Source organism: Petaurus breviceps, unplaced genomic scaffold (genome assembly GCF_028583685.1).
Source record: "Petaurus breviceps papuanus isolate PSGF00001 unplaced genomic scaffold, PetGlider_PUasm1.0 66, whole genome shotgun sequence".
NCBI classification, from domain to species: domain Eukaryota; kingdom Metazoa; phylum Chordata; class Mammalia; order Diprotodontia; family Petauridae; genus Petaurus; species Petaurus breviceps.
In genome coordinates, this window is record NW_027186442.1 from 99,616 (window position 1) to 121,290 (window position 21,675).

General features: G+C 35.2%; 1 protein-coding gene across 1 annotated transcript in view; it reads left to right on the forward strand.

The window, feature by feature from the left end:
• The window catches only part of LOC138173869 (adenylate kinase 7-like), a gene marked incomplete at its 5' end in the record, with an annotated part of 127,433 nt that overhangs the window by 98,779 nt on the left and 6,979 nt on the right, over positions 1–21,675 (forward strand). The window contains 4 exons of the mRNA XM_069103943.1: positions 1,954–2,082; positions 2,291–2,359; positions 7,949–8,146; positions 11,069–11,289. Coding sequence (XP_068960044.1) covers positions 1,954–2,082; positions 2,291–2,359; positions 7,949–8,146; positions 11,069–11,289 — 617 coding nt within the window. The remainder of the gene's footprint in view (positions 1–1,953; positions 2,083–2,290; positions 2,360–7,948; positions 8,147–11,068; positions 11,290–21,675) is intronic.

The following is a 21,675-nucleotide window of genomic DNA, read 5'->3' on the forward strand; positions in this document are numbered from 1 at the left end:
TGACTGCACAGCTCTGCCTCACTTAAATACAATTCACTTGCAAGTCAAGACATCACCCTCCTGATGTCATTGGTCCACTTCTGGAAGAAGGATGCACAATAGCATGTAGCCTCAGTATTACTTCCTGCCAGGCCACTGTACATACATAGGCAGGTTATATGCAGCCTCCCTGTAAGGGTGAGACATGTGCATGCACACATGTGCATGCACATACACACATGACTGCCTCCATGTTGTCTCTTAAGAGTTCTGCCATTGTACCCAATACAACCCTGATTGTTATCCTTAGCTGGGTCTCTCTTCCACTTCTCTTTGGTACTGAACAGAGAATCAAGGAGAAAACATTGGGCATATCCAGTATATCATTTATATTTATATGTCATATTTCCCCAATAAAATGTTAGCTTCTTGAGGTCAGGATCTGTCTTTGTCTTCCCGACATCCAGCCCAGTGCTTTTACAGAATAGGCCCTTAGAAAATGTTTCTTTAATTGGCTTATCATATTTACAGAAAAGGGATCAAAATAATAGATTTTTGAAAGTACAAAAGGTTTTTTAACTCTTTTAGTCAAATATTTCGTGAATACTCATAGTTTAGTAGACTTTTAGAATATATACAGTAAAGAATATAAGTGTATCTGAACTTCAAAAAGTTTACGGCATCCTAGGGAAGAGTTTATCTTTGGGACAAAGGAAAAAAAGATGGCATTTTCATTGGGCCCAAGAAAAAAGGGAATAATACTTAAAGATTGATTCTTGAAACCATTGTCCTCCCTAAAATTTGTTTACTATAACAAAATTATCTGTCTCAAGTGCTTCCTTCCTTCTAGGTTACTCATGTCAAAGTTCTCTTCAGAGACAAACCTATTGACCTTCTGTTCATTCTAGGCCATAAAAGCACCACAGGTCAATTTTATTAATGATTTTCTCTTTGGGGATTCAATATGTATAATAAAATGATTATGGAAATTTTTGTAAGTCATCCAGTTGGGCTTGTGCTAATTGACTTTGAAGCAAGAATTTAAAACTTCCTGTCACAAAGTTTGATACTGTCTGAAGTGTGTTAAGTATACTTCCAAGGAGACAGATCTTTTGCAAGAATGAAGTCACCAGAGGCGGCTAGGTGGCACAGGGAGAAAGAGCGATGGGATGGCCCGAGTTGAGTCAGGAGGACCCTGGATTGGTTTTGGCCTCAGATACTTAACACCCACACACACACACAAAAACAACTGGTCGTGTAACCTTGGGCAAGTTACTTAACCCCAATTGCTTTAAAAAAAAAAAAAGAATGAAGTCACTTGAAGATAAGACCATTGGATTCATTTCTCAAAATATTTCCAAGGAATAAAGTAATCACCTGTAGCTCAATACATAGTACATCTTTTTTTGTACCAATTAATGCTTGTTAAAGAAATATAAAAAGCAGATCCAAGGAGTGCCAAGATTACTGCTAACATCCTGAGTATTTTCACTTCATTTAAACACAAAACATTTAAAAATAGATTTTTTGATAAAAATTATCTTGAAATATTTAATGAACAAAGACTCAATCATTTTGCATCTTTCTTCGAACCTGATAAAAGCTTATGGGGAGGTGATAAAAAAAACTATTTCCATAAATTTAAATAAAATTATAACTTTAGTCATTTTGTCTTTGACATAAAATTTAAATTATTGAAAGATGTAATAATGTTCTAAAAGAGACAGTCATAATCTAGCATATATGGATGAAATTTAAGTATAGGAAAAATTAAATGTGCCATTTTTTATTGCTGGTAGAGTGAGACAAAAGGTATATGACTAAGAAACTGCTAATTTAAAACTTTAGAATTTCTGAAAAATAAGCTGAAGTCTTCAGAGATGTATTTCTTGAATACGCTAATCTTGATACTGTAATTTTGAACGTTAGACACCTGGGTACTTTATATGCAGCATATTTCCTGTTTATTTTTAGGTCGCTTGGAAGATCAATATGTAATTAGATTCATGAAGGATAAACTAAAGTCTATGCCATGTAAAAACCAAGGTTACATTTTGGATGGATACCCAAAAACCTATGATCAAGCAAAGGACTTGTTTAATCGTAAGTGCCAGTGTTCTCTTTATTAGGTAAATAGTTCACTACAAAAATAATTTTTCAACCAAACCAAATAAGAAAAAATATTTCTTAAATATGTGATCTACTTTGAATATATATTTTCATTACTAATTGCTGTTTAGAAATATAAATTATTACTGACATCCTCATTTTTCAATAATCATATTGCAAATTATGAATTTTTTGTTATTAGAAGAAGAAGAGGAAGAAGAAGAAGAATCTAGAGGCAAAATTCCTCTATTTGACAAATTAACCATACCTGGTAAGTTTAAAATATTTCTACAGGATTATTTTTAAAGAAGTGCTACTCAATATATTTTTTTTTCACACCTGAAGAGTAACTTAAAATTTTTAAAGTACACTATTAATTCAGGGAGAAGTAATTCAAAACTAGGGAATGTATAAGCATAAACAACAGAGGCTTTCCAACTTAAGAAAATATGTTCAGACCTTTGGTATTAATGGCATGACTCAATAAGGAAAGAGGAAGTCCAGGCTCATATTGGTTAGTTAACATAGAGAGGAAGCAGGAAATACCATAAAAGGCTAACGCCTTGTGATATCAAGCAAGCACTTAGTGATTTTCAAACATGCTCCAATATTGTTGTCCAATTCCAAAAATGTTGTCCAATTGCTAGGGATTTCACTGAGAAGGCTTTGTTGCTTCACTGCCATGATTGCCATAACATCTGTGATTAGTATGTATGATGATTAATATTTGAAGAACATTACTGCTTTTGTTGTTGGGGCTTCTTGGGAAAAGTTTACTCACTAGTGGGGGTCTGATGACTTGGTTCAAAGACAGAATGGCAAACTGAAAACAAAGAAACATGAGCATGTTAAGGAAACTGCTAATAGTTTCAACTTCCTAGAGTACTGATTTAGTTTTTATACTTTTTAGATCCACTTATAGTACTCAATCAGCAATATTTTGTGGCAACTTAGGCTAGGTAACACCTTTCATAGATAACACCTTTCACAGGAGAGGGAGGAGTAGAGAAAAGGGGAATCACTCAAGAAAAGGAAGACTTATAAGGGAGTATTTGCCACATAGCTGGCAGGATTTATCAGAATAAGACATTACTTGTTCAAGGGTAGGAGGCAAGGGGAGGTAACCAAATACTTTTACAATTGTGAAAGAGGATCCTTTAGACAAAACTGCAGGGTTGGAATAACTATTTAGACCAAAATGCAGGTGTCTCTGTAGTGAGTGGCAACTACACTGGCATACTCAGGATGACTGCTGGCACAGATTCTTAGATCTGCTTTACTAGGAAACATAGCTATTTAAGGGGTCATCAATCCTTTTTAATTCCCTTCACTAGTTCAAGGGAAAAGTCAGTACCCCAAACTTCAGAGAAAATACAGAGAAATAAAGACCAACAGACAGAGCTCTGACTGTCTGAATCAACTATATACTTCACACACATACCAGGATCAAGAGAGCCTTTACATCTGAGCAGTCAGGGAGCTCTGAATATACAGCCACTCAGAATCTTGACCAAAGAATCACAAGATCCTTCTCATAAGCAAGCCCCCAAAGCAAAATAGCAACTCAGAGTATCTATACACTTCTCAGAACCAGAAGGCATCAAAACCAACTTGACTAGGTCTGTAATTAGAGCTTAACAAAAGGTGTGAAAGCCTTCCTACAAGCAAATCTCTCCTCAGCAAGCTTTCCTTAATGGTCTCCACCTGAGGCCTATTAATGGGTGGGCAAGATCTTAAATCTCATTAACATTACAGTCTTTTATCCAGAAAACAAGTAGCTTTTCCTACAGTGGATCAGACCATCCATTTTCATTGAGTCCTTGCATACTTTATTATATTGTTTTTTCTTCAATAGCAGTTGGGAACTTTTTATTTTTAGGCCACCAGATTTGGGGGTGGGGGTTTCCTACATTGTTAATCCATCAAAATGTTGCAAAATAATTTTAGTTCCTATTTTTCTCCATATTTTTCAATGGTCATTGTGCAGGGTATCATTATATCATTCACAACGCTTATATCTGTTTTTTACCATAATTTTTATCAATGCTAAGTAGATAAATATCACTATATAATAAATCTTATGTAGTTTTAACATTTGTGTAGGAGAAACCTTGTTTAAGGAAAGTTTTCAAGACTTTTTTTTATGAAATCATAAAATAACTGAATAATACACATAGGAGGATTTTATATTTTCTCAATCACTTGTAAGAACTACTGTAGAAAATAATCTGCACAAGCCTAACTTGTTCCCTTTTTATATTTTCATCAAGGAGAAGAATGAGAAAGTAGGCTTGTATGCATCAGTAATTGCTGACAGTTCTTCACATTTGCAAATGAATAGTCCTGGCTAGTCTATGCTGTCATCCATGATGATTTGTTTTTTATAGCTAACTATCTACAAAGATGTAGAAGGGTTCTCCTCTGTACTCATGGAAGAAGCATCCTTTCCTCTAAAAATGTAGATCCTGGAAGTATTGAAATTAGTAGCCCTTCTCTAACACTTTTGTTCATTATGGGCCCTACTATCAGCTTTACTACTCTGTGAGCCAGGTAGAGAATAGCATCTATCAGACACATTTTTCAGATAAAGTATCCAGGATACAGAGAGGAGATAACTCATGTTTATGTAGCACTTTACAGCTTAAATGATTTCCTCACAACAATTCTTATTTTATTTGTATTTATATTTCTCATGAGCCTAATAAGCATGCATCAGCTTAAGCAATGAAATATTCAAATTTGTTATTATACGGTGCCTAGTAGCACTCTATATTATTGACAAATCATTTTAATGTGCTGTTGTCTACCGTTTTCAGTATGGTTCTTTTCATAGCTAAAATATGTAACCTTAAGGCTATGTCAATCAAAAAGATAGAAAACTTATATTTAAAATATAAATGTCTCCATAATTCTAAACATTCAAATATACCTTCTCTAGATATACTGAACTTTTGATTATCTGGTTTTTTTTATCAACTGGATTTCTAAATGAGTGTCCGTGTTTTACCAGTACTATGTAGATATAGATAGATATGAATATACAGTGTGCAGTCTTAAAGAATCTTTTGAATTATAAAGGAAAGACTAGGTTGTATTCAATATGATTTCAGTATTAAATGGAAGTTAATATGTTATTATGTATGTTAAACAAACTTAACCATGGCAGTTTTAATAATATCTACATGAACTTGAAAGTTTTTTCAGTGAGTTGATCCCTTGGTCCTAACTTAAATTTCCTCACCTTAAAATGAGATATTGGGACAAAATGACATATTAATATATTTTCCATCTGTAACATGTGAGCCAGTGTACCTGTTCACAATGTTGGTGAGTTTCCATAGGAAAAAGAAGTGAGGCAACAAAGGAGATACAGGTTTTCTTAAACAGAACAATAATGATTTACATTTATTTATGGAATCTTAGATGAAAGAGAAAAAAATAGACAAGGGAGAACTATCTGTTTATTCTTAGGGGGCAGGTAGGTAGTACAGTAGATAGAGGGTAGGGCCTACAGTCCGAAAGACATGAAAAATAGCCTCAGATACTTACCAGCTGTGTAACCGTTGGCAAGTCACTTAATCTGTTTGACTCAGTTTCCTCATCTATAAAATGGGGATAATAATAGCACCTACCTCAAAGAGGAGTTATGAGGATCAAATGAGATAATATAATAAATAATGCCTGGCACATAGTAAGTAGCATATAATTGTTAGCTGTTATCATTATTATCAATTCATAGTTAATAAGAACATTTGTAACCAGATTTGTTCAACCTATATTTTTAAAATACCAATTATATACTAGGTCTAGGGGAGCTACAAAGGTAAGTAAGGCACAATCTCAGCCCTCAAGGAGCTTACTCTCTAATTAGAGGAACACAACAAATAACACACACCCCCAAAAAATCATTTAAAGTAACTGTATAACAAAAACAGAAACAAAATGCCACATAAGAAATGAGGAGGAAAATGTCATTTCTAATTGAAGGAGAAGGAAAGGATCAGGAACAGATGAATTGCAGAGAAGGTAGCATTTGAGTTTAGTATTAAAGGATTGGTAGCATTTAAACAGAGAGATGTAATGGAAGTCATTCCAGTCAAAGAAAATAGTATTAGCAAAGGCAGAGACAGGATAGCAAGAGACATACAGGAGAAGAGGAACAGTCCAATTTGTTTTACAGCATTACCTTTCTTTGTGTCCCCTGTACCTAGCTCATACTAAAGCATTTAATAAATTCTTTTTGGTCTATTGATTGATTGATTCAGAGTCCATGGACATAAGACTATTTAAGATAATTTATTATTTAATAATTATTAAATAATAATATATTATTTAATGATGTATTCATAATATATTAAGATAATATATTATGAGATAATGACTATTAAAAATAATATAGAAATACATTGTAGAGGACATTAATACCAGATAAAGGAGCTTCTTTTTATTTACTAGGTTAGAGGAGGTTATATGATATTTGTACAAAAGAAATAATCCGGTAGTAGTATAAAGAATGGATTGGAGGAGGGTGTTTCTGTTGAGGCTGCCATGTGAATACTATTTTAGAAACTATTACAATAACCCATGCAAGAAATAATAAATAAGAAGAAGAGGAATGAGAAGGTACTTTCTACCCCGTCCTCCCATTCCTTTGTAGGGCTGGGAAGTTCACAGATGTAGAGTAATGCATCTCAGATCTTTTTTAATATACTGGTTGGTTTTGCTGGGGTTTTTGTCTCCTTTTCCTCTTTTTCTTTAAAAAATTTATTTGTTCTACAAAATGACTCTCTGTGTGGAAAAGAGAAATACTGGAAAAAAATGTAGGCAACATTAAAATAAAAGATATCAATAAAAATTTGTTTTTAAAAATGAAATAATGATAGGAGAGAAACATCATGGAATTTTGTATGTGGCTCAGTACTTAGAATTTGAAGAGGCTGACTTCAAATTTTGTCACAGATGCTTACTAGCTGTGTGACCACAAGCAAACCACAACTTCTCTGAGTCTATTTCCTCATCTGCAAAATGGGAATAATAATAGCACCTCAGTGTTATGATGAAATAAGATGAATGTATTTTCAATAATTTACTAAACCTTAAAAGCTTGTATACTATATGCATTGAACCATTAAAAAGTATTGAGGGGCAACAGAAAATAGAACAAAGAGAGACTGTACTTGAGAGAGACTGTAGATGTAGGAATAACAAGATTTTGCAACTGCTTAGATATGGAGGTGAGAGAAAAGAAATTCCAAGCTTTTGAATCCAGGTGACTAGGTAAATGGTTTTTAAAAAATGTCAGAAGTAGGAAAGCCAGGAGAAGCAATTTTGGGGAAAGATATTAAGTTTTAGAAATGTTGAATTTGATATGATAGTAGAACACCCCAGTGGAGATGTCTGGGAGGTAATTAGGCTTGGAACCTAATTGGAAGAGTTCGAAGGTAGAAGTACAAATTTGGGTGTTATCTGCATAAAAGTGATTGTTGAAGCAGTGAGTAAATGAGATTGTCAGAGAATACTGTAGGCAGAGGAGATACGAAGGCAAGGACAGAGCTTTAGGGAATGTGAAATTTAAGGGTTCAGAAGGAGAAAGAGCCAGCTCTTTCTATATATCTGTATCTATATATAATAATATAACTCTTTGTGTGTGTGTGTGTGTGTGTGTGTGTGTGTGTGTGTGTGTGTGTGTGTGTGTGTGTGTGTGTGTGTGTGTAGATAGGAAAGCTCTTTAATGTAATTTTGCAACAGGGAGTTTTTCTATGAAGGTACGTCCCAAATTTTGTTATGGAAATTATGAGGTCACAATATGTACAACAGACTTTTTGCTCTACTGAACATCAGAGTTTTTTCTTCTTTACAGAATTTGTTTTTGCTTTGGATGCATCTGATGAATTCTTAAAGGAGAGAGTCATGAATCTTCCTGAAGCCATTGTAGTTGGAACCCACTATGTCCAGGATAGATTCTTAAGATCACTTAGTAACTTTCGTGATATAAATTCTGAAGATGAGACTGTTTACAACTATTTTGATGAACTTGAAATTCATCCACACCACATTGGTAAGGAATTAAATTCAAATGTAAACTTTTAGGAAAACTATTTGACTAATGTACTAAATGAAAATTCCTGTGCAGACTTCAGTCCCTTAATCACTTGGGGGCCCAAAATAATAGTGTTTGTGGAAGCTATTATACTATTTATAGTATAGTATAATACATTATACTATTCTTTCATGTATGTGAAAAAATAAAAGTATATTATATACAAAGTAAATGTAAAGCAATTAACAGGGTAAGGAAACTGACCTCCACCAGTAGATGGAATGATCAAGATAAACTTCCTATAGGAAATAGCCCTTGAGATGAACTTTGAAAGAAGTTTAGTATTCAAACAGTGATGTGAGGTAGGAATGTGTTCCAGGCAAGAGGATTGTCTGTGCAAAGGACTGGAGATAGGAAACTGACATGGCTATATACCATAAAAAGCAAGAAGGCCAGTTTTGCTGCACTTTAGGGTGCCTGAGGAAGAGTAATGCCCAATAAGTCTGCAAGGATAGTTTGATGCCAGGTTGAAAGAGCTTTACCTTCCAGAGAGAGGAGTTTGCATTATAGCTTCTTGAGCAGGGAACTGGCATGGTAAGATGTATGCTTTAGAAATATCACTTCGACAGCTACATGGAAGATCAATTAAAAAGGGTAAATACTTGAGGCAGGGAGACCATTTAGGAGGCTTTTGCTATCATCTGTGTGAGAAGTGATGAGGGCTGAACTAGGGTGGTGCCTGTGTGAGTAGTAAGGAGGGGACAGATATAACAAGGGTTTGGGGTAGAACCCATGAGACTTGACAACTGATTGGATGTGGAGGTAGTAAAGGGAGGTAGAAGAGAGTAAAGGGTTGTGAATGATTTTTAAATCTGGGGGACCAGAAGGAAGATGGTACCTTCCAAGAAATAAGAAGGTTGGGAAGAGAGATGGGTTTTAGGGGAAAATAATGGGTTCTATTTTGGATATGTTGAATTTGAACTGCATATAGGACTTATCCAATACCTATTTGATGATAAGTTCAGGAGACAGTGGGGATACATATATAGATCTGATAGTCTTTTGTAGAGAGATAAAAATGAAACTCATGGGAACTTATGAAATCCCAACTAGGAGTCTCTAGAGAAAAGATTAGAAGAAGTAGGATTAAAACATGTCATACCAGTGGGATGCAGGTGAGGAATCTACAAAGGAGATGAGAAGATTACAGACAGGTAGAAAGAAAACTATGAGAGAACAGAACCAGTGTCTAGAAGAGAATGGTCAACAGTCTGAAATGCTTCAGAAAAGTCATGAAGAAAAAGAACTGAGAAAAGTTCATTGAGGTTGGCAGTTAGGAAGCCATTTGTAACGTTTGAATGATGCAGTCAGACCCTGCATTACCAAGGGTTGGAGATCTCCACCAAAATTATTCTGTTTTTACTTTGTACATATTTTGTATATACTTTTATGTGTACATTCCCCTAATGGAATGCAACTTAGATATTAATCAGGCCTCAAAAAACCAGGAAACCCCAGGGTTCAAATTCCACCTCTAACACTAACTGTCACCATGGACAAGTCACTTAACATCTCATTGTTCCATGCAATTTCAAGACTGTCTGTGGGTTCCTGGGAATATGCCCAACTGCATTGACTTATCTGGGAGTTCCCTATAGCACATCAATGAAACCACAAATCCATTTCCTGTAACTATCTCTACTGCCTGAAACATAGAGGACACTTAATAAATGCTTGTTGATTATTTCAGCAGACTTCTAATGAGTTTCACTATCTCTGTTCTTTCTCCCCCAAACTATTTTACATGATGCTGCCAAATTAATCTCTATATATAGATCCAACCTAATCCTTGGCTCCTAATATAATTGATTAACTCTCCCTGGTCCTCATTTTATTGCTCTTAAATAGAGTAGGGCAGATTATTATGAAGGACCCTTCCAGCTTAAAAAAAAAAATTTGATTCTATGAAATGCTAAAATTAGTATGAAGGACCTTTTCTCTGGAGACATAAAAAAATAAGTTCTTAGCTCTTTACTTCTTATTTATCTAGACTTCCTGCACATTGCAATTAATTAAGTCATTTTATACTAGTCATATCTTAGATTGGTGGGAGTAGCTGGTGGCTTTATAATTTAGGAAGCACCCAGTTCTATTTGATTGAATTGAGAAACACCCTAGTTTTATTAAACCCATTTACAAACTGCCTCTTAGAATGAATGATATCTGCAAGCTGAATAATCTCATCCATTTTGTGTAAACTTTTATTAGATGAGCTTAAGAGAGTGACATTTTCTGACTTTGTCCACAAAGTCTTGTGGCCCACCTTATTTGAAACAACCTTCTCTACACTGACTTCACCCAGAAGATTTTAAAATAAGAAGCCCTGGTAGATTTTTTGCTTCAATAATAGCAATTAACTTGCTCTTATTTATTCCTATTTTTAGTTGATATTAACATTACTTAAATGCTGTGGAGTTGTCTCTTTACTCTTCTCAAATACATTAGCTGAAGAGGTTGTAGAAGTAAAACTGAAAAGGAACCGAAACTGACGTGGTGGTAAAAAAGAGAAATTCCATTCAGAGTTATAGCAACTAGAACTGAAAGTTAGAACTTACTTATTTTCACAAATATGGACTAAATGTATGCAATATTAACAAACTTATATGACATTTTAGGATGTAAGAAGTCTTTTATTCACAACCTCATTGTGAGGCAGGTCATTCAAGTTATTCCTCCTCTTCGGAAAAGGACATGGAAACAGGGAGAAATGAAGTGACATACCTCAGGCCATGAAATAGTAGATGTTTCAGGAACCAGGAAATGAGAGAAGACCAGTCTTCTATCACTAGCCAGCCAAAAGCAGAGCAACACTTGAGTATGCATATAATACACAGAAGTGTGATTTCAAACCACAATCTTTCTTTCCTCTAAAATTTAAAGATGTAGGAAAATTTGACCATCCTCAGAATAAACTCGTCATTGGGCAAATTATCAAAGATATTGGAATGCCTCGAAACTATGGCTTAACAGATGAAGAAAAGGCAGAGGAAGAGCGTAAAGCTGCAGAGGAACGCCTAGCAAAAGAGGCTGCAGAGGAGGCAGAGCGCGAGCATAGGGAGGCTATTGAAACAGCAGAAAGGATAGCACGTTGGGAGGAGTGGGTAAGTTGTTTTTATTTTTTTTAATAGATACTTTTTTTTTTAACATCACTGTCACTTCTCCATAGGTGTCCTTCTCTTTCTAGCTTTTCCTCTGCCTGCCCCTTTAATAGTCTTTAAATATGAGATAATTTATTTTGTTGCTTGTGCTTTCTTCAGCAACTGTATTTATTTACGTTTCTCTTTCATGGAGCATTTGGAAACCAAATAATCTGCTCACATTTTTTAAACCTTTTTTTTCTGCAGTTACAAGCAAAAACAATTTTCGACATTCATTCTCAAAACTCTGAGTTCCAAATTCTCTTCCTTCCTCCCTCCCCATTCCCCCTCATTGAGAAGGCAAGCAATTCGATATAGGTTATACATGTAGCTATACATTTGTAGTCAGGCAAAACATTTCCATAATAGTTAATCACAGTTTTTTAAAGAAATGCTTCAAATGCCTCTCTTGTATAGAATATCTTTTTTTCCCCACTGATTGGTTTGTATTTCCAGAGTATGTCATTTTGGATTGCATCCTGAGTTCCTTTGCTTTTCAGAATACATTTTTCCATTATGTTCTATGGTTTTTGGAGGGTATAGAATAGTCTTATATGATTCAAATTTCCTTTTCTTTATATTTGAAGATTTTTCTCCTAGTGGATTTACAGAATTTGTTGTTTATCATTGGAATTGTTAAAAATTAATCACTACGTGTCTTGGGTTTATCCTTTCAGTGAAAGGTACTTCATTCCTATCCTTTTTAGTCATTTTATCATAAATGAATTCTATGCTGATTAGAGTTTTCTGCATCTATTAATCTAATAAATTTTATTAATTGTAGTATTAATATGATATACTAAACTTATAATTTTGCCAAAGTCAAATCAAATCAATATTTCTGGCATAAATCCCACCTGGACATTAAAAAAAAATGTTGCTCTAGCCTTGTTATTACTATTTTATTTTATATTTTTACATCTATAATTCTTAGGTATAATGGTCTGTAGTTTTCTTTTCTTTTCTTTTCTTTTTTTACTTTTTCTCTCCCTAGTTTGAGGGTATCAGGACATATTTGTCTCAAAGAAAGAATTTGGTAAGGGGTCTTCTTTCTCAATTTTATGAATAATTTACATAGGAGAGATTATTTGTGGCTTGCTCAGTTTAGCTCTCTGAGATAACATTATTTTGAGTCTCTGTTTTATTTTCCAATTTGTTAATTGAGATATTTATATTTTTGTAAACATTCATTTTGCTTTTGACATATAATAGTATCTGAAAGTTTCCTTTAAATCTTCTCCATCTTTGTGAATTCTCTCTTTTCATTTTTATTTTGCCAGTGTGGTTTTCCTTTCTCTCGTATCAATTTGTCTAGAAATTTTTTATTTTATTGATCTTTAAAATTTTTCCCCATTTTATTTATCTTTTTTTCCATTTTGTTTCTTCATTGATTTTCAGGATTTCTAATTATTGTGCTCATTTAGGGGTATTAATTTGTTGTTGATCTAGTTTTGTTTTTTTTTTAAGTTGCTTATACAATTTATCCTCTTTTTCAATGTTTTCTGCAAGTGTTTAGAAACATAAATTTGCCCCATTAGGACTGCTTTAGCTGCATGTCACCCATTTTGGTATTTGTCTCATGATTCTAATTATATATTGTTTCTATTATTTGTTCTCTGACCCACTTATTCTACACAATATAGAGTCCACATTTAATTCTGTGTCCTTTATTCATATTTTCCTTATTGATTGTAATTTTTACTGTTATGATCTATAAAGGATGTGTATAGTATTTCTACCCCTCTGATTTATGAGTTTTTATGCCCTGCACATGGTTAGTTTCTTTATTTCAGTTTTTTTATTGATTTAAAAATTAACAAACATGAGCATTTTCACAACCAAAGAATAGAAAAAGAGGATTGAAAAAACTATGAATCTCTATTCTGTTGATGTTTTAAATGTTTCATTAGCATTTCTTTCTTTTGCATCTTTGTCACTGTCTTGTCACTACTCTCCACTTGTAACAAAGTCAAACAAAACAAATTCACCCATTTGTCATATCTGAAAGTATTTATCTCATTGCTGCATATGCCTAGAGATCCCCATTCTTTCTGCCAAGAGAAGGGAAATATGCTTAATTCATTATTCTTGAGAGATGATATTATTTTGATCAGACTTCTTAAATCTTTCAAAGTTGTTTTCCTTTAAAATATTGTAGTCATGATTTAAATTATAACAGATCATAAAAGTCTTCTTGGTTTTCTCTGAACACTTTCATTATTTCTTATGGAGCAATAATATCCCATTACATTCATATACCATAATTTGACAATTCCCTAATTGATGGGTGCCCCCTTTATTTTTTTTTTTTTGGTTTTTGCTTCCAAAAAAAAGTGCTGCTATAAATATTTTTGTATGGATGGATCCATTCTATCTTTGCATTTCTGTATATTTGTAGTTGTGGTGTCACTATATCAAAGAGTATGTACAGTTCAGTAATGTTGGGAGTATAGTTCCAAAATGTTTTCCAGAATCATTCAACCAATTCATAGTTCCAACAGCAATGCATTAATGTGCTTTTCCTACTACATCCCCTCTAACAATTGTCATTTTCCATTTTTTGCTATCCTTGTAACATGACACTGGGACTCCTAACCACACTTCCAGACTACTTAGGTTTTACCTCCTCCTGCTCCTGCCTGCTGTGAGACAGGCTTCCTAGGGTCTCAGATGATGCAAGAACACCAGCTGCCATGAGGTCAGCCCTCGAGGAATAATCTTGAACTGTTAAATCACCTGTCTCCCTCACCTGAACCTGTCCCATTCCACTGATACCCTGTCTGGAAGTTGTTAGCATATTCCTATCCCTTTGTACTCTTTGCATTCCAGTAATTCTGAACCTCTGGTTGCCAGTAAACAAACCTAATTCCCTGCCCTAAGTGTCCCCTCCCTTATTCCTAAACACTTCAACCTTATATACCATTCAGTGACCTATTCTAGGTATACTCACTTCTTCCACTGTGCCTTCTGGAACACCTGTTCCATAATGAGCAAACTTCTTCTCATCTTAAAGTTCTTATTTCCTTTCTCCTTCCATCATTTGGCACTCACTGAGACCTCCTGATGAAATTGCTTCCCTAGCCACCCTTTCTTGCACTGGCAATACTTTCTCTCACATCCTCCCGACTCCCTAGTCCTAGTGGTGGAATCAGGATCTTCTTGGTCTCCATTTCCATTACCAGATTCTCTTGCCCTCAGCAGCTTTTCTTCTTTTGATCATACTATCCATATTTACCACCCAATATAGATCTTGATGGTTTTTAGCAAACAATTTCTAACAGATTCTTTGCCCTCTCCTTCAAGGGGTTAAATACCTACATGACAGTCTTTTTATTCATTCTAACTCCTGTTCTCATACAAGGGAGCTTAAACAGTGATGATCTCTCAAATACCCCGGCAACTAGGTGGCACAGTAGATAGAGTGTGGGCTCTAGACTCAGGAGGACCTGAGTTGATGTCTGGCCTCTGATACTTACTAGCTGTGACCCTGGGCAAGTTACTTAACTCTTTTTGCCTTAGTTCTTCATCTATAAAAAGAGCTAGAAAAGGAAATAGCAAACCATTCCACTCCAATTTCTTTTCCAAGAAAACCCCAAATGGGATCACAGAGAATTTGACACAACTAAAAAGATTCAACAACAACAACTACCCTAGCTTCTCAGGTCTCTAATCTACTCAGTTCTACTTCAACCATACATAGAGATGGACTAGAGGTAAATAGACCCTTCAGCTTGCCTTCACCTGAATATATTCTGCTTCCATGTTCATGAATTCTAAAGTTTCTTTATCAGATTGTAATCTTATATTATTCAGCCTTTCCTGATGCTTTCTGACCTCTAACCATGTTCTTCCTGTTTACTGTTACCTCCAATGTCTCTACCCCTCAGTATGTTCCCAGCCTGTGTTCCTGCAGTGAGTAACAAAGAAGCATAGTAAAGCAAAACAGTTTTTGCCATATTTGCAAATGTATGTCTCATTCTTCTTTTTATTTTCATCTCTTAAAATTTTCAGTTCCAAATTCTCTCCCTCCTTCCAACCCCTTCCCCATCCACTGAGAAGGCAAACAATATAATATCCATTATATGTGTGAAAGTATGCAAAATATTATTTTTGGAAGATTTTATTTCCTGTTTTTTCCAACAGTTTAATATTAGAATTAATTGGTTTTTGAAGGTTTGATAAAATTAACTTGCAAATGTATCCTGAGAGTTCTCTGAGAGTTCATTTATGATCTATTTATCCTATTTCTTTTTCTGATATTGACTTATGTAAATTCTATTTCTGGTTCTAATAATCTAAGAAGTTTGAATTTTACAAATATTTATTTTAGATGAAGTTATTTAATTTTTCATCTCTGTTATGTAACCTGGCAAAATAATTTCCTTTATTTCCTCTTCATTTGTTGTAAATTCTCCTTTTTCACGTTATATTTTGGCAATTTTCTTTTCTTTTCTTTTTAAAAATCAGATTTGCTAGCCTTCTATTAGTTGTGAAACTTTTACCTTTTTTTGTTTTATTTGTTTTTATTTATCAATTTTGTACATCAATTCAGTGGGAGGTGGGTAGTTTGAGTAAGAGGCAAGAGAGATTGAAGGACTTCTAGCTCTGCTATGAGGAGTGGAATAAACCATGTAGGTCCTACCAGCATGGGAGAGAAACCATGACTGTTCAAGTTTGTCATGAAGGATGATTTTACTATTTCCTTCCCATCCTACTTCTTGTCTTCTTTCTCTCCCCATTCCATAGAGAGTTCCTATTCCAAAATTTCATTTGGAATACATGTTTAATTAGATTGAAAGCCACCTAGATAAAACTTAATTATCATTGTTCTGATCTATGTGTTTCATCATTAATGAATAAGGCACTATGAAAAAGAAACAGAGCTAGTTAGGACAAGCTATATAATGTGAAAAAGACAGAGGTGGGGCAACTAGGTGGCGCAGTGAGTAGAGCACCAGCCCTGGAGTCAGGAGGACCTGAATTCAAATCCAACCTCAGACACTTAACACACACACACACACAAAACCTAGCCATGTGACCCTGGGCAAGTCACTTAACCCCAAATGCCCTCCAAAAAAAAAAAAGACAGAGGCTTAGGCCTATTTAAATCATGGCTTTTATCTCAATTAGAATGTCAGAAGAGTGAATATTAGTAATTGTTATATTTGATAAACTTCTGCAAAGAAGAGAAAGATCAAGTAGTGTAACTATATAGTGGAACTTGGCTACAGAACTGATTTCCCCATTGTCCTCTTCCATGCATGCTCATCGAACTCTTTCTGCTGGGATGGAGCTGAGGGAAAAAGGAGTGAAAAAAAAAAACAACACCAAGCCAACACTCCAAGAACATAGGATGCCCAAGAAGTAGCCAGCTTTTCTTTTCACTTTATGTAACTAATCCACATGGATACCCAAGCACTTCATTGGCATTTAATCCTCTTCCAATTGCTCAAATGCATTTCTCTTGAATCTTATGTTTACATGTTGAAGTTTCTACTCAGCTCTTGTCTTTTCATTGGGTATGCTTTAATTTCTGTGTTACATTCAAATTTCCTTTGTTGTCCTTTGTCTTGCATGTTGCTATTATTGATTGTAAGCCTTTATTTTTTGGCCTTTCCAAAAATTGTTTTCCAGGATTTCTTGTCATTTTAAGTAGAAGCTATCAATTCTTGTGAGATCCTGACCGTCCTTCTTTGATACTTGAAATCTTTCTTTCTGGCTGCTTGAAGCATTTTTGTCATGACATTCCTAGTGTTTCTGGTTGGGGTTTCTTTTAGGAGGTAACGATGGATATTTTTTTTTCTATTTCCATTTTGCTATCTGGTCTTTCTAGATCTGGACACTTTTATAACTTCTTGAAATTTGCATCTAGGTTTGTTTGTTTGCTTTTTTTTAACTTTAGGGAGTCCAGTGATTTTTAAAATTCTCTCTCTGACCTGTTTTCCAGGTCAGCTGTTTTTCTTAGAAGCTATCTTGCATTTTCTGCTAATTTTTCAATCTTTTGATTTTGTTCTAATATTTCTTATTGTCTCATGGAATCATTAAATAGTTTCTTTACTCTGTTTTTCAGCAAATTTGCTACTACATAAAGTTTTCTGCCTTCTACCCTAGCTATTCTCCTAATTTTCCCCATAAGAGCCCTAGTTTCCGTTCTAATTCCACTTGCTAATTCTTACTCCACTTCTTCCAAACATTCTTGTAATCTTTGAGACCAACCTGGACTCTACTTGCAGTTGTGGAGTTACTCACATATCTGGGTAAACCTCTTAGGCTTCTGTCAACTTGGATTTTCCTTATTATACTATTTAGTATTTTCTTCTACTTGCTTATATCTATAACTTTGGTTTAGGGATTAGAATTTTGTACTATGGCCAGGTTCTCGAATTGGGTGGGCTACTTCCTGTTTGGTCCTTTTCTCTCTATAGTCTTGGTGCTCCTGCTGCTAAAGTTGTGAATGATTCTAGGCTCTCCCTTCTTCCCCAAACTCTGACTTTTATTTTAGTTTCATGATGACCCAATGTGAGTACTGGCCTTAGCCTGTCCCTTGTGCAATTCCTGGTAGGTGTAGTTCTATCTTCTTCCATGGCCTTGGCAGAGCTCAATCAAATATTGGAGATTGCATTGGTTTCAGGCCTTCTACAGGGCCCCCTGTCACAGGTGCCTTGAATTCAAATGGGTTCTCTCTCTTTTGCTATGACTCTGAGTTGCTCCAAGGCATGCATTGTCTGACCCTGTATTCCTATGCAGTGAGCTCTGGGGATTGGTCTATCCTTTGCTCCTGCTCCAGTTGACCAGAGTAAAGATCCCAGGATCATAGGAAAAATCTTTTAAATCACTAACAATTAGAATATACAAATTAAAACAACTGCAAGATTCTACCTCATACCCATAAGACTGACAAAGTTGACAAAAAAAGTAAAATGCTGGGAAAATGGGTTCAAATGCTAGAGTGGCTATGGGAAAACAAGTACATTCATGCAGTTTGGTGGAAGTGTAAACTGTTCCAGCCAGTCTGGAAAGTAATTTGAAACTATGCCCCAAAAGTATTAAACCCTTCAAGACAATGCCCATTAGGTCCATGCTTCAAAGAGATAAAATAAAAGGATACATATGTACAAAAATACTTATAGTGACTCTTTTTGAGGTGGCAAAGAATTTAAAACTGAGAGGCTACTCGTCAATTAGAGAACAGACAAATAAGTTGTAATATATTAATATGGTAGATTACTATTGTGCTATAACAAATGATGAAGGGGATAGTTTAAAAAAAACTGATACAGAGTGAAGAGAGCTGAACCAGGAGAACAAATTATATAACAATAATATTATTGTAAGGACAACGCTAAAAGACTTTAGAAGTCTAATAATAGCAATGATCAATCATAATTCCAGAGGACTCATGATAAAGCAAACTACCAAATTACTGACAGTGAGGTGATGGACTCAAGAGTGCAGAGACATATATATGTATATATGTATGTATATGTATCTATGCACACACATACATGTATATGTGTATATACACACATACACATGTATACACATATATATACATACACATATGTAGCATGGTCAATGAGGGAATTTGTTTTGCTTGACTATATATGTTTATTATGGGTTTTATTTTTCTTTCTCAATGGGGGGGAGAAGGGAAAGAAGGAGAAAAGAGAAGGGGTACAAGGAAAGAAAATTGATTTTTATTGATTTAAAAAATAAAAATTTAGTTTAAAATTAATTGAAAAGACAGTAACTCTTTGTAATAGGTTCTCAAATCCCAGAGTAGTTATGTGACATCAGGCAAATCATTGAAACCATCCATTTCTTCATCTCTAAAATGAGGAAGGTCAGATTCAGGGGTAAAAAATTACAGCTGTCTTCAAGTTTTTGAAAAGCTGTTATGTAGAAGAAAGATTACACTTATCCTAGTTGGCCCCCAAAGGAAGAACCAGAAATAAGGAGTGGAAATTGCAAAAAGACAAATTTAGGCTTGATATAAAGAAAATCTCCCTTGTAATTAGAACTATCCAAAATCGGAACGAGTTTCTGAGCTTCTGTGAACTTGGTAAGTAGCAGTGTTCTCACTGAAGGTCTTTAAACAGAAGCTGCTGAATAACCAGCCACTTATAGGTCATGTTATAATGAGGATCAGTGAGGATATTTGTTGAGTATGATTTGGAATAGATGACTCCTGAGAATTTTTCCAATGTTAAAGTAGTATTGTTGATACTATATTAAATTGTTCTCTTGACTCAGCCATTTACCTCAGTTCATACAAGTCTTCCCAGGTTTTTCTAAAACTATCCTCTTTGGGTTTAGATAAATATAACAGAAAGAAAATCAAGAAATAAATTAAGGATCAGCTCTACTTATTATAAAAATTAAATATATAGTTTTTTGGTAATTATTGAATAGGAATGTTAAGGAATATACTTTTTTTTAGTACTACATCACACCTTTATAAAAACTGACCACATAAGAGATTTATAGTTAAGATAGGAACATGAGAGGTTGTTGAGGTTCTCAGCCCTCCCACAGATTCCAGCAAAAATCTAAAAGGACAGAAGATTAAAAAAATGATCAAGAAGACCAAAGAGAGATATCAGTAGGACTCTAGACCAAAGGTGGGGAAACTGTGGCCTCGAGGCCAAGTATGGCCCTCTAGGTCCTCAAATGTGGCCTTTGGACTGAATCCAAACTTCACTTGGGTTATGGCCCTTTCACAGAAGTTTGGATTCAGTCAAAGGGCCACACCTGGGGACCTAGAGGGCCATATGTGGCCTTAAGGCCTCAGGCTCCCCACCCTTGGTATAGAACTATATGATAAGATGGCCATAAACCTGAGACTACACAGAGAATGGTCATGTTAGGAAAGAGTGAAAGTCAGCACAAACACCAATAAAGAAGGACCATTTGACCATTTGGATTGAGGATATTTTATCAGGCTGTGAAGCTAGCAGGAGATCTGGTTAACTGGAGCTTGAAGCCAAAGGGCACTAAGTAGAGATATTCCAGGAGACTGTACACCAGCATATAGTCTGGTAAGTAGGGCCTAATGCCAGTGGGATCTTTACTGTAAAGGATAACAATCTGCTTGGCAAATTTGAGCTCACAGGAATTCCTCCAGCACCCAGGGGTGTTCCTCAGATTGAAGTAACATTTGACATTGATGCAAATGGCATCCTCAATGTTTCTGGTGTGGATAAGAGCACAGGCAAGGAGAACAAGATCACTATCACCAATGATAAAGGACATCTGAGCAAAGAAGACATTGAGCGTATGGTCCAGGAGGCTGAGAAATACAAGGCTGAGGATGAAAAGCAAAGAGACAAGGTGTCTTCCAAGAATTCTCTTGAATCTTATGCTTTCAACATGAAAGCAACTGTAGAGGATGAAAAACTGCAAGGCAAAATTGGTGAAGACAAACAGAAGATCCTTGACAAATGTAATGAAATAATCAACTGGTTGGATAAGAACCAGACTGTTGAGAAGGAAGAATTTGAGCATCAGCAGAAAGAATTGGAGAAGGTCTGCAACCCCATTATTACTAAGCTGATAGTGCAGGAGGTGGGTTCCCAGGGGGTGCAGCAGCCCCATCTGGAGATGCTTCTTCTGGATCCACCATTGAAGAGGTCGACTAAAAACACCAGAAAGAGCATTCCACACAGCTTTCCAAAAATTGAAGGTCTCAAATTTGTAGCCAAGGCAGTAGCGGTTTAAAAGTAACATTTAAATTACTGTGTAAATCTGGGCATTCTGAATACTTGAATGTGTGCAGAAGGAGAGAAGTGAACAACATTGCACTTTATCAGTACTGTAAACAAGTGGAAATGCAATTGTCTTGGAGAATAAAATCTATTTTAAATTGGCGCCAAAAAAATATGCATAAAAAGGAAATGTACATAAAAGGGGAATGTGTATAAAGGGACACACATAATAAAGAACAAAAGTGGCCCAGAATCACCAGTGATCAGAAGTTATATGTAACCAAGTCTTACTCTTAAAGTAGCATCTGTTCTGGAGTGCTTCTTTTCCTCAAGTGTTGCTACTTACCTTTTCAACAGAGCTAAAAATGTCTACTGGTGATATCATCAGACTATGAACCACTCTCCTGAGTTCAGGTCATCTGATACTTTCTCTGTTTGGTCTCCCTGCTACTGCTCCTTTTTGTTATTTGTGGGCCTTCAGCTTTTAAAAGTCTTCCTCCTATGTGGTATAGTGGATAGATTGGGAGTCATCTATCCACTCATAGCATCAGAGCGCTTAAGCCTCTCTTTTGAACTTTCTGTCTTATACTGCTACACAAAGGGTTCAATCAGATTCTTTGACTTAAAGTGAAAAAATTCGTTTCAG